Source organism: Crotalus tigris, unplaced genomic scaffold (genome assembly GCF_016545835.1).
Source record: "Crotalus tigris isolate CLP2741 ecotype Arizona unplaced genomic scaffold, ASM1654583v1 scf7180000018053.2689490, whole genome shotgun sequence".
NCBI lineage: Eukaryota > Metazoa > Chordata > Lepidosauria > Squamata > Viperidae > Crotalus > Crotalus tigris.
The window spans coordinates 523,024-538,714 of record NW_024096796.1 but is presented as its reverse complement, the minus strand read 5'-3'; the positions used below and the strand labels follow the sequence as shown (position 1 = coordinate 538,714).

Here is a 15,691-nt window from a genome sequence, read left to right as displayed (position 1 = left end):
CTGGATGGAAAGAACATGCTTAAGATGAATTCTGGTAAAACTAAGTGGCTCTGGGATTAGGACCTTACTGATTCCAAGACTGTGCCATCTTTGGTGCCGGATTCCCCAGACAGATTCAGCGAGCAATCATAACTCCTGCTTGAGGACCAGGTGGCTGTCATGCCTAGGAAGATTTTTGCACAGCTTCAGCTCATGCCTCAGTCACCTCCAGATTGGAACAATTTTGACTACTGCATGGGACAGTTGTTGAAGAGCATTCAGAAACTTCAGCCAATGCAGAATGCAGCATGCAGACAATTATGTGTGCTGCTAGGACAGCATATATAAACTTCTGCTCTGCGATTTGCATTGGTTGCCAGTTTATTTTTGGGTCTAATTCAAGGAGCACTTTTTCACTTTTAAAGACCTTCATGGCACAGAACTGGGTTGGGACTGCCTCTCCCCAGTTAAATTAGCCCATCCCATTAGACAGAAAGGGCCTGCTGCTGATATCATCAGCCAGGAATGGGTCCCAGGCAATAGGCCTTCTGTGCTGTGGTACCTGCCTTATGGAACATCCGTCCTCCACCAACATTAGATTAGCTCTATCTCTTTTGATGTTCTGGAAGTCCCTCAAGATCTGGTTATACCATCAGGACTGGAGGTCCTAGGAACTAGAGACTTATTTAGATGGTTCTACTATTGAGGTTGATGTACTTATTTTTCTGTTTAGGGCTTGTATATAATTTTACTTTTAATCATCTCCATTTCTAATGCTGGTTTTTCTATTTTAAATGTTATTTTTATGCATGTATTGTTTTTTCTTGATCATTGTACACTCCCCAGAGTCATTTCTCGTGATAATGGGCAGCTATGAATTAGATAGATAGATAGATAGATAGATAGATAGATAGATAGAGAGATAGAGAGATAGAGAGATAGATAGAGAAATAGATGGGTGGGTGGGTGGGTGGGCGGACCTACCTATGTTCAGTTATATTAGGCAAATATGATTCCCATCAATGTATAACTAACACAATGAGATAGATAAATAAAGGGGAATACCGGTATATTAATGATATTCAGAAAGAGAGAACAGCCTCATGTTTCAGTTCAGTACTGGTTATTTAGGATGGTTGTACTGGAGTAAATCAAGATACTTTTCATTCTTGCTATCCATTTCAGAATTTTACTAATATGTATTTGAAGTGTTAAAGAAATGTGACGTATATATTTAAATAATTTTCTGAAAAGGGTAGCTTGGGGAAACTTCCCAAATTATGAGCAATCTTCTTTGCTTTGTCTCTCAGATGTTTTGCTTCTTAATTTTGTCTATTCTGTTATAAAACAGTATTCCCATACTAAGCAATTAAGGAACTATCTGCTTTATGTGAATCCATGATAATTAAAAGCTGGCAATAATACTGAAATGGAATGTTTATCTTCAGTCTTTTTCATACAGCTTCTTTTCATAAGCTGTGTTTTTTTCACTTTTACAACACTGTTATCACTTTCCTTTCCTTCCAATTAAAACCCATGTAATTCTTATTAGTTCACACAGTGACAATTTTTTTATTTAAAGTGTGATGAAAAATATTAAACAATGGAAGCTTTATATCCTAAGACTATAATATCTGATTTAGAAAATATTTTCAGGTTGTAATCCATAAGAAAAAGTATATTGCTCTTTTAAAACTACAGACTTTGATTCAACTGCTTAAAGGCTCCCAACAAGATGTTCTATTTCATCTGCATAGATGAACATCTACAGAGTCTATAGGACTGGCTGTAAGTGTAGATACTAATCACTGGATCAGAATAGCAGTCTTCAGAATCTACATATTTATTCCAGTGTGCATAAACCATTCTTACAAGCTTTCATTTCTTCAGTCATTATTTATATGGCTTTTTCATATATGTATTTTCAATTGCTTTTTATTCTTTTGAAGCAGCTGGTGTGGTAGCCAATAAAATATACTCTGTATTCATCCTGTCCCTCTGATGAAACTAAGCTAACTAACAATAATGGAGGGTTTCAGAACCATGGCTTCATAATATAATTTTGGAATTCTCCTACAGGCTATGTTTGAACTGGTCACTTCAGAAGCCTCATACTACAAAAGTTTGAATTTATTGATATGTCATTTCATGGAAAATGATCGACTGAAAAAGATTTTGCATCCTTCAGAGGCTCACATCCTCTTCTCCAATGTCCTGGATGTCATAGCAGTCAGTGAACGGTAAATCCTTAAATGATTGTTATGAGTAGAAAAGAAACTTCCTCATCTTTTCCCTGAAAGGGACAGATAGTGATTATTAATAACAATAGTAAAATGTACAATATTGTTCAAAATTGCTTCTCTGAAATGGAAAGGTTGCTAAATCCTATATCTTTTGCATCAGAAGCAGCCACATTAGAAAACTGCGTCAGACAAGTCCAATTTCTTCCTGCTGTAGGAAAGTGGACTTAGTAGGTTGAGGGAATTATGGATGGCACCATGATGGTTGATATCTCACTGCTAATTTGAACAGTCCTGTTCTTCTTTGGACTCCTCCTGCAGAGGGGGCAATGTGTTTAAGAACAGATCTATTAATCCTATATATTATCTCTAGAATTAAAGACAGTGTGTCTTTTTAGTTGAACATTATGGAAAAACAGTGTTGGGTTGGACAGGTTTCTCATTTGTCAAGAGTTAGATTCATATGACATAAATAATTCGAGAGTGGCAATGTTTCAGAGTGAACTCAAACTAGAAAAAGCTGTAAATATTCTGGCTTTCTCTCTATGTATTTACCAGATTTTTACTGCAGTTGTTATGTGAATATCAGTCATGATATTTATTCCTGCACCTATACATCTCATAGGATTATATACTCCTCATTTTACAGCTACATCTCTCCCTGGGAATCAGAGGTCTCGCCACTGGTATGTGGTCATGTATACATGCTGTTTTCCCTACCCATGAAATGAGGGCAAAAAAATTTAATTTACAAAGAACAGTGCCAAGAATTGGTTATTAATTAAAAAAATAAAACCAAGAATCTTTCACTAAATTCTTGGTCACATTATTTTTCCACAATCTGTCTAGGGCAGGGGTAGGCAACTTTGGCTCTTTTATGACTCGTGGACTTCAACTCCCAGAATTCCTGACCCAGCCATGCTGGCTCAGGAATTCTGGGAGTTGAAGGCCACGAGTCATAAAAGAGCCAAGGTTGCCTACCCCTGGTCTAGGGTTTAGTTTGTCTCAGTTTAAAAATTGTACTATCAGTATATTTTGCTCACATTTTGTAATAAATTACTTAAACTTATTTATCAGATAAAGTGAAAATGACTAGACAGTCATGTTTTAGTTTACACTGGATAATATTTTTTAAAAATAATGAACTTTCAAATATAATACTCACATGGCTCAAATGTAGTATAAAACAAATACAGAGAGATCTCTTTCAGCAATGCAAATAAAAGTCTATATTTTACAACTTTCCATGCTTCTTCTTGCTGGAAAGAAGTGAAGCAAAATACAAACTGAAGGTTCTGTTGCAATCCTTGCTTTCCCTCTTTGTTGACTTTGTTTTTACATTTATTTGAATGATTCATTCTTGATTTCTCATTTAGATTTCTCTTAGATCTTGAGAAGCGAGTAGAAGAGAACATTGTAATCTCTGATGTCTGTGACATTGTCCATCAGCATACTATTAGCCACTTCTCAGTATATGTCACTTACGTGTCCAACCAAACCTACCAGGAAAGAGCTTATAAACAACTTCTGTGAGTGTAATTTCTCCAGCATGGCTTTGCTAATGAAACAATTTAACTCCAGCACAGCAACTGGATAACTTTTAGGATTTTAATAGATAGCTCACAGGGGAAACTTATTTTCCCCAGGTTTTAGGAATTCATGTCTTTGTTCTACATATAATTAAATGCTTACCTTGTAATTCATTTCATACCAGAATAAAAGACAAAAAGACACGTACCTGGTCCGAAAGAGGGATATTACCATTGGGCGTTGTTCTGACCCTCAGTCTGCATGACACAATTTTTATAACAGATAATTAAAGGCATTCGGGGTGTGAGTGTGTATGCGCATCTCCTTGCCCTCCTTTAATCTTGGCAACATACCTTTTCTTCATATCTTTTGATGGAAGGACAGAATCTCTTTTAAGCAGTGAGCCCATGAAACTATGAGATCCTTTTTGTTGTGAGTCTTTTTGTGACTGATAACACATCTGATTTTACTAGCTTAATGAAGAATGGTTCAGAAAATTGGAACAGACCATAAATCTTGCAGATAACTCTAATCTTTTAGAAAAAAAAATCTTCATTACATTAAGAAGTGAACTAACTAACCCATCTGGATCCCACCAGGCCCAGGATTCACTTGAGCCAGAGGTCAGGGTTTGCCTCAGCTGTCTTCCAATGATGATGTTGCAGCATGTTTGAACCTACAGTATAAAGCAGAAATGCTCAATCAAAAATCACTGATAGCCTGGGATGCAGCTTTCAGAGATGTCCAAATTGTTATCAAACTGTAATTTTAAATGTGAATGAAGAAGGAAATAAGTAAATATATGACTAAGGAATAAATGCTTATCTGTATTTAGTTTTATTTACATTTAAATATGAATGTAGTTTTTCTCCTAGTCCACCTGCTAGTTTTTGGATTCTGGTATACCATTCAAAGGCCAAGTGCAGTCCTAACTGGAAAGAGCTGTTTGGCACTTTGGCCTTAAACCAATAATTTAGATTTAATTTTTTATTCCAGAGGCTTCCCTCTATTGTAGTTCATTATGAATACAAAGTTCTCTTACAAGGCTGCCTTTTCTTGGCTGTGAGGAATCCAATAACATAAGCTTCCTTGCAACATAAACAAAAATTGTGAGCTGCTTTTCTGTACTTCTGAATGGCAGTAGCCATATCACTGACAGACTGCCTGTCAGCTTGAGCTTCCCATCTGGGTCAGGTGAATTCTTCATCTCAATATTTCCAGCAAGGTTTCCCTTGGTCAGAAAGGGACCTTATATTATATATTCTATTTCCTTTATAGAAAGCTGCTTTCTATGTCTATATGCACTTCAGCATACCACAATAATCTGACTGTGTAAAAATGTATAATTAAGTCTCTGACTCAGCTGCTTGGACACACACTCCATTCACATACACCCCCACACAAAGCATAGGCAGCTAAGTCTGTATATGTTACACAAGGGAAGCTATTACTCTTGCTTGCACATAAAACTATTTTTCCAATCCCCAATGCTATAAATAGACTCAACCATAAACCAACATTCAGAGTGCTAATATTTTGCACCACAATTTTCAAAACAAGACCCAAGGACCAAAGGCCAGGAGTATTGAGAAAGGTAGTGTCATGGATTAAAAAATAACATAGAGCATATCAGTTACTCCTACAGATTTAAAACAAAAGGAAATAACAAATACATCTCTTAATCTGTCTGTTTTGTCAGCCAAGAGAAGCCAGCTTTCCGGGAGGTGATCTTACAATTGGAACTGGATCCAAAATGCAAAGGCCTGCCTTTCTCATCTTTCTTGATTTTGCCTTTTCAAAGAATCACTAGGCTGAAGCTGCTGGTACAGGTACAACAAATTTATATTTTTCTTTTCATTCTTATTTGGGTGTCAGCTGTGAAGGAGATGACAATATTCAAATGGGAAATGAAAAGCCAACAAGGAATATTTATGGGTATTAGGCTGAATGGAAGATCTGTAAAGTCTCTTTTTAGTGTTGATATAGATGGTACTACTAAATTAGCACCATCCTCTTATACATGTATTCATGCAGAACTGTTCAACAGTAATATCAACTTACCAATACCTACAATATATTCATATATACAGATCTGGAATTGGAATACATAGAGAAAATCCCTATTAAAAATATCATACTGTATTATCGTACTGTATTATAAAGCAAGTTAATAACATTTTTCCTGCTCTTTGTGCAGAATATCCTGAAGAAAGTGGAAGAAAAATCTGAACGTGAAATCACTGCTCTTGAGGCTCACAAGGAACTGGAAATAGTAAGCTTATTTAGATTTTTCACTTTCTCTTTTAGGCCAATGCAGTTTTAACGAACTGAAAGCCAGGAAAATGACTGATACAATATTTTTGTATAAAATTCACTTCCTTTAGACACTTCCAAGCAAGTGTCTAAGTAGGGGTTGATAATTTGACACATCTGTATTTTTACAGAAAATACATTTTCTGAGGAAAACGGATTCAGACTTTTGGATCCAAACCTTTGGTCAGACATTTGAAGGTGATAAAAATCCACGGAGAGTAGTTAATTTAATTAGCTGTCACCATTCAAAGTCTGTTAATAGGTCAGATTTGCATCTAGAAATGCAAAATTACTTTTACGATCCCAAAATTGTTGAGTCATGGCATATATTTTTTAAAGTGTTTCATTTCATTTGAACTCCATTTTAGGAATCCCCTGAGCATGTGTCCTTTCTGTCTAAAGGCATATTTCTGGGATAGGCCAAATTACAAATTTTATTCTTAAACCGAAGCAGTGTCTGATAAGAAGTGAAATATGAAGGTATCTAGCCTCCCTTGGCCATGCAGGATGACAATTCTGTCTCCGGTCTAGTCCATCCATGTTAAGATCAAAGGTATATGTATGGCCTACACAAACCTGTATAGGGAGCCAATTTGGTCATGTGGTGAAAGTGCTGTCCTACAAACTAGGAGAACTTAAATTCCAGTCCTGCCTTAGACATGAAAGCCAGCGAGGTTACTTTGAGCCAGTCACAAATTTTCAGCACAATCCACCTAACAAGGTGGTGGTTGTGGGAAAAATAGGAAGAAGAGTACAGTAGTAGTAGTAGTAGTAGTAGTAGTAGTAGTAGTAGTAGTAGTAATAATAATCATAATAATAATAAAAAAAGAAAAAGGAAGAAAAAGATTAGAGGTGAATACATCAAAAGAGTGAAGAAGATCTTAAAGTCCAAACTCAATGGAGGAAATACCATAAAGGCAATCAACACCTGGGCAATTCCAGTCATTAGGTACACAGCTGGAATAGTGGACTGGACTCAAGCAGAACTAAAAGCAATGGATAAGCAGACCAGAAAAATAATGACAATGAATCATGCCCTTCAACCACGCAGTGACATTGATAGACTTTATTTACCAAGGCAAATAGGTGGGCATGGAATGCTACAAGTACATCAGATGGTTGAAGGAAAAAAAAATGGCTTTGGAAGAATATCTGAAGAACAATGATGAAGATGCACTGAAATTAGTATATCAGGAAGGCTTACTGACTACTGGAGAGACCAAACTGGCCTACAAGAAAGACCAAATGAAGAACAGAATAGAGGCATGGGAAGACAAAGCACTACATGGCCAATATGTGAAAAAAATAGCTGGGAAAGCAGATAATAATAAGACCTGGCAATGGCTAAGAGCAGGAAAATTGAAGAAAGAGACCGAGGGACTAATTCTGGCTGCACAAGACCAAGCCTTAAGGACAAATGCATACAAAGTCAAAATTGAGAAGACAGCAACAGACAGTAAGTTCCGCCTATGCAAAGAAGCTGAAGAAACAGTGGACCACTTGGTAAGCTGTTGCAAGAAGATTGCACAGACTGATTACAAGCAGCGGCATGACAAAGTAGCAACAATGGTGCATTGGAAGATCTGCAAAAAATATCATTTGCCTGTAAGCAAAAACTGGTGGGATCATAAAATAGAGAAAGTCATAGAAAATGATAAAATTAAACTGCTCTGGGACTTCAGAATTCAAACAGACAAGCACCTGCAACATAACACCCCAGACTTAACAATTGTCGATAAGAAAGACAAAAAAGTCTGGATAGTGGACGTGGCAGTGCCTGGAGACAGCAGAATAGATGAGAAAGAACTGGAGAAGGTAACAAAATACAAACACCTACAAATAGAAATAGAAAGACTATGGCAAAAGCAAGCAAGGGTAGTACCAATAGTAATAAGCTCCTTGGGTGCAATCCCAAAACAACTGGAGAACCACTTGAACACCATTGACATTGACAAATTCGCTATTAGTCAATTGCAAAAGGCGGCCTTACTAGGAACTGCTTCCATCCTGCGATGATATCTGTAATACCATCAAATATCCACATCTGCCTATCCCAGTCCTGGGTAAGGACTCGATAGGTAGACAAAATGCCAAATCCAGTCTGAACATCTGGCTGACTGTGCGATGATCCAAAATAATAATAATAAAAAACAACAACAACAAAGCTGGAAGGGACCTTGGAGGTCATCTAGTCCAACCCCCTGTTCAGACAGGAAACCCTTTACCATTTCAGACAAATGGCTGTGCAGTCTCTTCTTAAAAACTTCCAGTGTTGGAGCATTCACAGCTTCTGGAGGCAGGTTGTTCCACTGATTAATTGTTCTAACTGTCAGGAAATTTCTCCTTAGTTCTAGGTTGCATCTCTCTTTGATTAGTTTCTATCTGTTGCTTCTTGTCCTGCCTTCAGCGCTTTGGAGAATAGCTTGACTCCCTCTTCTTTGTGGCAGCCCCTGAGATATTGGAACTCTGCTATCATGTCCCCCCTCTTCCTTCTCTTCATTAAACTAGACATACCCAATTCCAGCAACCGTTCCTTATATGTTTTAGCCTCCAGTCCCCTAATCATCTTTGTTGCTCTTCTCTGTACTCTTTCTGTACATTTGCTCTGTACATTTGCTGCCTTGAGCTTCTTATAAAGTAATAAAGGTGGGATAAAAAATCTAACAATAAGTACAAATAAATAAAAAGCTAAACACTTATTTCTGTCTAAAACATGTTATAAGCTACTGTGTGATTTTTACCATACACAAAAGCCAATTATGACCTTACCTGGAGTGGGAGTACCTTATGACAGTGACTCATGTGCTTATCACCATTCGATTGAAATGCTGCAATTTACTCTACATGAGCTGCTTTCAGAAACCATTCGGAAACTGCTTGGTTCAAAACCCAGCAATCCATGCATTAGCTAAAATGCTAGGACCACATTCCCCTTATGCTGCTGGCATTACTTTGATTGTCAGTAAATTCCACAGTACAATTAAATAACTGGCTTTGACTTATAGAACTCCATATTGTATCACTTGGTATCTCCAGAATTGCCTTCTTTAATTAGAAGTAACATAGTTAAACCCCCATTACAAGAGGATCAGTCTTGAGAGCATTATGAAAGCAAGTAAAAATGAAGCTCTTTTGATTAGTTGGATACATCATGTATTTTTTATAACTGTGCATTCTCTATTTCAAATTTGGTTGAATTATTTTATATTTTGTTTACATTGGAAGTACGCATATACTAATGCATACAACTGACAGTTGTATGATTGGGTCACTATAAAAACTGAATATTTATTTAACAAATTTATCTGGCCGCCCAACTCACATAAAGTATTCTGGCTTTGGCATGGTTTAATAATGAGAAGTGAATTGCAATTTGACAGAATCCCAATATGTTGAACAGTTCATAACATAGTGGCAAGTACATAGCAAAAGTTATGTAGCAAGTAGAAATATATCTTTGAAACCATTCAAAAATGATTTTTGATTAGTCCTCAATATCTCTGGGGCCAGGATCTTAATAGCATATTAGAATATACACTAAGTCTTACAGCCAAATATTTTAGTGCAATTTGCCCATCCTGTTTGAATGAAACATTAAATTTTAAAGGCATTATAGCTTTTTATATGTCTTTGCCCAAACATTAAAGACATATAGTCAGATAATATTTTTAAATGTGTCCATTTACATATTGAAAAAGAGTGAACCAATCTAGATTAAAAGATTTCTTGAATAAAAATATCAAAAATGAACAAAAGAAAAACAAAGTTTCCCTTGAATTGAGCTTAACTTCTGGTGATTCATGAACATATCTATGGTATTTGTTTAGCAATAATATGGAAGAGATTTGCTATTGCCTTCTGCCAGTGAATGAAATTATGACAACAGGAAGAATTTGAGTGACAGGAAGTCTTTAGAAGATCTTAGGGAATTTCGATATCACTCCACACCTGCATGTTGAATAGGCTGGCAGATGCACCTACAATTATAGTTAAGGCAAGTAGACAAGGACTTGCCTAACCATAAGTTAATCTAAGTATTGCCCTACTTATATTGCCCTGTGTTGTTTGTTTATTGCTGTTATAAAGAATTAGGATGCCACCTTCATTTTAACTGTCGTGTAAGCCCCAAAACAGGACCTTAGGACAAGAAATGCTATTTCTGAAGTTTCCTTATCCTTCTCTTTTAGGTAGTGAAGGCATGTAATGAAGGAGTTAGAAAAATGAGTCGCACAGAACAGATGATCAGCATCCAAAAGAAATTGGAATTTAAGATCAAGGTATAAATAGAAGCTGGTAAATCATGATGAGAAGACAATTGGGTTTTAAAGAACATGCAGAATTTTATGAAAGCAGGTTATCTGAAAAATAGGATTTGGGATTGTGGAGAAAAGTTTCTTTGCTTGATGAAGATAAACTGTGATCTGATGAATTTTGAGAAAAAATATGAATATGTGTTCTAATTTTGATTAAGCAGAACATTATTTAGACCTCCTTTTCTTGGCTTATGTTAACAGAAGGACTAGCTAGTATGAAATGGCTGACATTTATACTGAATAATGAATTCAAAATTCAAATATGTCTTCTGCCATAAAAAGAAGTCCACTTCTTTTTATTTTTGATTTTGTTGTGAGGAAATATTGTAGAAAGTAATGCCATTCATGCTGCCTTGAATTCCTGAAAGAATTAGAGAATATAAATCAAATAAATAGATTCAGAAGGTATTTTGAGGAATTAAAAATCTTGTTACTTGTTCAGATCTATACTGCCATCCCTGCTAGTTAGCTGTGCATCCCATATAACTTATATCCTATATCATTATTTCACATTTACAATGAACATCTTTAATAAAGGGTAATGGGAATAGTAGCAGAGTTAAAAACCTACACCACATTCCACCTCTTCAAAAAATGTAACTCAGGTTGCATCCATTCTAGGGTAGAGATGAGTATTAGTCCTTCAGTATCATTTTGTAACCATGAATATCACAGTCATGGTATTAAAATTTGGAAGCAACTGATTTTTAATATAAAACTCCAGATCACACTTTCAGCCCTTCTGATTATGTTATTATCCTGCTGTAATACCCTATTGTTGTTATGCCCCTGTTATATCTATGAATTTCTTCAAGGATCATAATACCCAAAAGGTCCTAGCCCTTGTTTTAAGGGGGCAACTTTCCTTTCTTTGCAGTAAATTCTGATTAATTATGATCTCTGTTTTCTTTCCATAATTAGTCTGTGCCCATCATATCTCATTCCCGCTGGCTGCTAAAGCAGGGAGAACTCCAGCAGATGAATGGCCCTAAAACATCCCGTACACTACGTACAAAGAAACTCTTTAGAGAAATCTACTTGTTCCTTTTCAACGACTTATTAGTACTATGCAGACAAATTAATGGGTAAGTCTGAATTAGACAAATTTAACAATTCTGAGAGGAATTAATCTTCATTAGCAGTTAATGTTTATTAATATATTATTTATTTACAACAATAATATTTTATAGCCTATCATCCAGGGGATTTCATGTTACTACAGCCCTAGCTGTAGGCATAAGTATTAGACAATTTTTTTTAACTGTTGTTATTGTTTTAACCAAATTTGGCCTCTAGAATGATATCCCCCGTTGGAGATTGGGACTGCTCTTAGTTTCCTGATTCTGTGCAAATTGTTAAAAACCTGATTGTTCTTCCAGGCCTTGAGTTATGATGGTGGTCAAGCCACTTTGTGTTTGGTAGGGGCTTCTTTGGTATCTTTTTTTTTTTCTTTTGTGTTATGGGGTTGATTGTTCTGGTGAATTGTGTTCCCTTTTCTTAGATATATTTTATTTTATTTTATTTTTTATTGTTTTTATTGCCCACACTCATTATGCAATCAGGTAGCTTTAGAATTGAAACATTAAATTAAATTAAAAATAAATCCATAAATGTCTAAGGAGATTCTCAGTCATCTAGTTATCCCACAGATGCTTTTCCTTGAGGCAATAGGACTTTCTTGTTTTTCTTACATTTCTCACCGTCCAGTCAGAGCTGAAGAAGCTTCTTGGGTGAGAAGTGAAATGTCTTCAAAGAAAAACAAAAAGTCCATTTGCCTCGTGAAAAAGCATCTTTGAGATGAATAGATTTAAAATTTTGGATTTTTTAAATTAAGAATTGTTACCTTTCATTTCCTAAATTGTGTGGCAAAGTGTCCTTAAGAAATGGAGATTTGAAACCGAGAAATATTGGTTAACCCTCTCCTGTTGATCCTGTTACTTCTAAATCCCACTTCTCAAGGCAAAATGGAAGTGATGGATTTCTCTTTATCTCCTACTCAAAATTGTTAGTGAATTTTCACATCAGTTGTGTAGTTTTAGAACTTAATATAAAGAAAGGAGGGATACTAAACAATGGGAATTTTTTACAGTATTACTTGCTCATTAAATACCTGCCTTAAGCATAAAAGCCAGCTGGGTGACTCTGACCTAGTCATTCTTTCTCAGCCTCATAGGGTTGTGGTGAGTTTGTAGGAGGGAGAAAGAAAAAGATTGATATAATCTTATCTCACTGATTGTGTATATATATCAATAGCCTTTCTTGATGAACAATCAAATGGTCCTTATTATTGTCTCATCTGAGCCTTTTGCAGTTGGGTTTCTTACTCTATTTTTCATTCTTCTGGTCTCATGCCTTCTGTTGTGTCCTGAGCCTGCAAGAGCTGAAAGCAAGCTCAGAATGTTGCAAATGGTCCCGGGCATTCCAAAAGCTGCCCAGGAACAGACAAGGTGGCACCAGCCTTGAGTGCATGCACAAGGCGCGAAAATGCTCAATTCCTATTGGTTCACACTATCTGGGTCTCTGGCCCTATAAAAGGCCTGCATGCCTTTTACTGTTTGCTTGGTTGTAGAAGAAGAGTAATAAAGAGCTTGTTGTTTTTACCATGTGTCTTCGTCAATTGCCAACGAGCCGAAAACATAACACTGGCGACGAAGGTGGGATCCATGCAAGCAATAAAAAGAATTAAGGACGCACCAAAGAAGTCCTGACGATCGGGAAGATGGTGTCCTGCATTCGCGACTCAGCCTGCCAGTACAGCATCGCTGGAGGTGAGCTCGGCAAAAGGGCCCTTTCCCAAAGATCAGCTTGCAGAGGAGGCAATTAGCGAAGGTCGTAAAGTTTACGATGTTGAAGATTGGCCGCTTGACTGATTTTGATGTCTCCCACCCAGAGAGATGGAATTCCTACGTAGCACAGGTGGAGAACTACTTTAGAGTAAATCAGATAAGAGAAGACGGCCTGAAGGCAGCAACTCCTTTGTGTGCCTATGGACAAGAAGCTTTTAACATCGCAGAAAATCTGGTGGCCCCTGCACTTCTGGAGTCAGTAACATACACTGACTTGAAGAAGATGTTGAAGGAACATTTCTAGCCGAAGTTATCCATCATTGCTTGGAGGCACGTGTTCGAGCAGAGAGACCAGAGGCCAGGTGAATCTGCTGTGAACTTTATTGCTGCTTTAAGACAAGCGGCCAGGCCTTGTGAGTTCAAGGATCTGGAAGAAAGGCTGCACAATCGCTTCGTGTGTGGCTTAAGAAGTAGAGACCTACAACAAAAGATTTTTGCGAAAGAAGAGGTCTCGTTCCAAGACGCGTTGAGAGAGGTGGCAGCTGAAGAAGCAGCAGGCAGGGCTGTGAAGGCTTTGCAGCTCACCAGGAACCCTCCAGCCACAGCTACCATCCATCAAGAGGGTGCTCGAGAAGAATCAGAAGCGGATCCTGAAGAGGAGATGGACAGACTTCACCAGCCAGCTGAGAGGAGGCCGAAGGAGCATCTGGACAAGGCCCCAGCATCTCTTCAGTGCTTCAGGTGTGGAGGATGCCACAAGCGAGCTGACTGCAGGTTTCGCTCCGCCATTTGCAGGGCGTGCGGCAGGCAAGGCCACATCACCTCCGTCTGTTTGGTTTGCCAGAAGGTCCAACCTTGGGAAGAATTGCTTCAGAAAGGTACCAGGGTCCCCAGCCAACACAGGGTGTGCTTCTGAGCATCGCGCAGGAGTATTCTGAGGACAGGGACACACAAGCCCTTTAAGAAAAACCTTCAAATTAACATGAGGTTGCAAGGGGTTCCCTTGTTGATGGAGTTGGACACAGGGTCCACTCTATCAATTATTTCAATTAACACCTTCAAAAGGATTTGCAGCAGTAGTGGCCTTTGAGTTAAACTCAGGCCATTGAATCTAATACTCACTGATTTTCAAAATTCTAAGGTCTGTGTAAAGGGGGAGGCCACACTCAAGGTACAGCATAAGGATTTTGAAGGTTTCCTAGATGTGGTGGTAGTTGGGGGTGAACGTACAAGTCTTATTGGACTCGATTGGTTCGAGGCTCTGGGAATCCAAGTAACTGGGCTGCACAACTTGCAAACATTGGGCCTTGCAGAGGTTTGCAGGGAGTTCGCAGATGTGTTTAGTTCAGAGCTAGGATCCTATAAGGGGCCTCTCATTGCACTACGGTTAGACCCAACTATCACGCCCATCAGGGTCAAGCCTAGAAGGGTGCCTTTTGCCCTCAAAAGTAAGATAGATGCTGAGCTGGACAAATTACTCCAGCAGGGCATCTTAGAACCTGTGGACTCTAGTCCATGGGAAACCCCCATAGTAACGCCTCTAAAGGCTAATGGGGAAATCTGTATATGTGCAGACTATAAGTACACACTGAATAAAGCGTTGCAACACCACGCTTATCCAGTGTCTGTTGTAAGCCACATTCTGGCCTCCCTCAAGGGGGGGGGGTGCATTTTTGCAAAAACTTGACCTGGCACAGGCCTATCAACAGCTACCTATTGATGAGGCAGCTGCAGAGGCCCAGACGATTGTAACTCACAGGAGAGACTTCAAGGTCAAAAGACTGCAATTTGGGGTGAATATAGCCCTTGGCATATTCCAAAGTGTCATGGAGAGCACACTTCAAGGTATTCCTGGGATCTGTCCCTATTTCGATGACATCCTCATTGCTGGGGAGTCATCTCAAAATTTAGCAGAAAGGTTAAGGACTGTCTTGCTTCGTTTTCGAAAAGCAGGCCTTAAATTAAAGCAGGATAAATGCAAGATAGGAGTCACTTCCACTGACTTCTTAGGGTTCAGGATTGATACCCAAGGCATTCACCCTGCTGAATCCAAACTGCAAGCTATTCAGCAGGCCCCAAGCCCCAAGTCCAAGAGTGAGCTGCAAGTCTTCTTGGGGCTCTTAAATTTTTACCATGCATTTCTCCCACATAAGGCTGCTGTGGCAGAGCCATTACACAGGCTCTTAGACAAGCAGGCTCCATGGCAGTGGACTAAAGTCCATGACAGGAGTTTCAATGAGGTTAAGGCCTTGCTCACTTCAAATGCTGTTTTAGCGCATTTCAATGAGCAACTGCCTGTTTGCATTGCAGGTAGTAATCCCAGCCTCACTGAGGTCTAGAATCTTGCTCTCTCTACATGAGGAACATCCTGGTATAGTAAGGATGAAAGCGCTTGCACGCAGCCATCTTTGGTGGCCTGGGCTCGATAAAGCCATCGAGGCTCAGGTGCATGGGTGCCAACTGTGCCAACAGTCAAGGCCTGAAATGCCTCAGGCCCCAGTACATGGGTGAGAGGAAACTCAAACCCCAT

The 15,691-nt window shown here is 38.4% G+C and overlaps 1 protein-coding gene across 3 annotated transcripts in view; it reads left to right on the top strand.

Moving 5' to 3' along the window:
- The window catches only part of NGEF (neuronal guanine nucleotide exchange factor), a 76,984-nt gene that overhangs the window by 52,475 nt on the left and 8,818 nt on the right, over positions 1–15,691 (top strand). For all 3 annotated transcript variants that reach the window (XM_039347100.1, XM_039347099.1, XM_039347101.1), the window contains 6 exons: positions 2,059–2,219; positions 3,596–3,748; positions 5,449–5,578; positions 5,947–6,021; positions 10,250–10,339; positions 11,297–11,460. In XM_039347100.1, the coding sequence (XP_039203034.1) occupies positions 2,059–2,219; positions 3,596–3,748; positions 5,449–5,578; positions 5,947–6,021; positions 10,250–10,339; positions 11,297–11,460 (773 nt within the window). The remainder of the gene's footprint in view (positions 1–2,058; positions 2,220–3,595; positions 3,749–5,448; positions 5,579–5,946; positions 6,022–10,249; positions 10,340–11,296; positions 11,461–15,691) is intronic.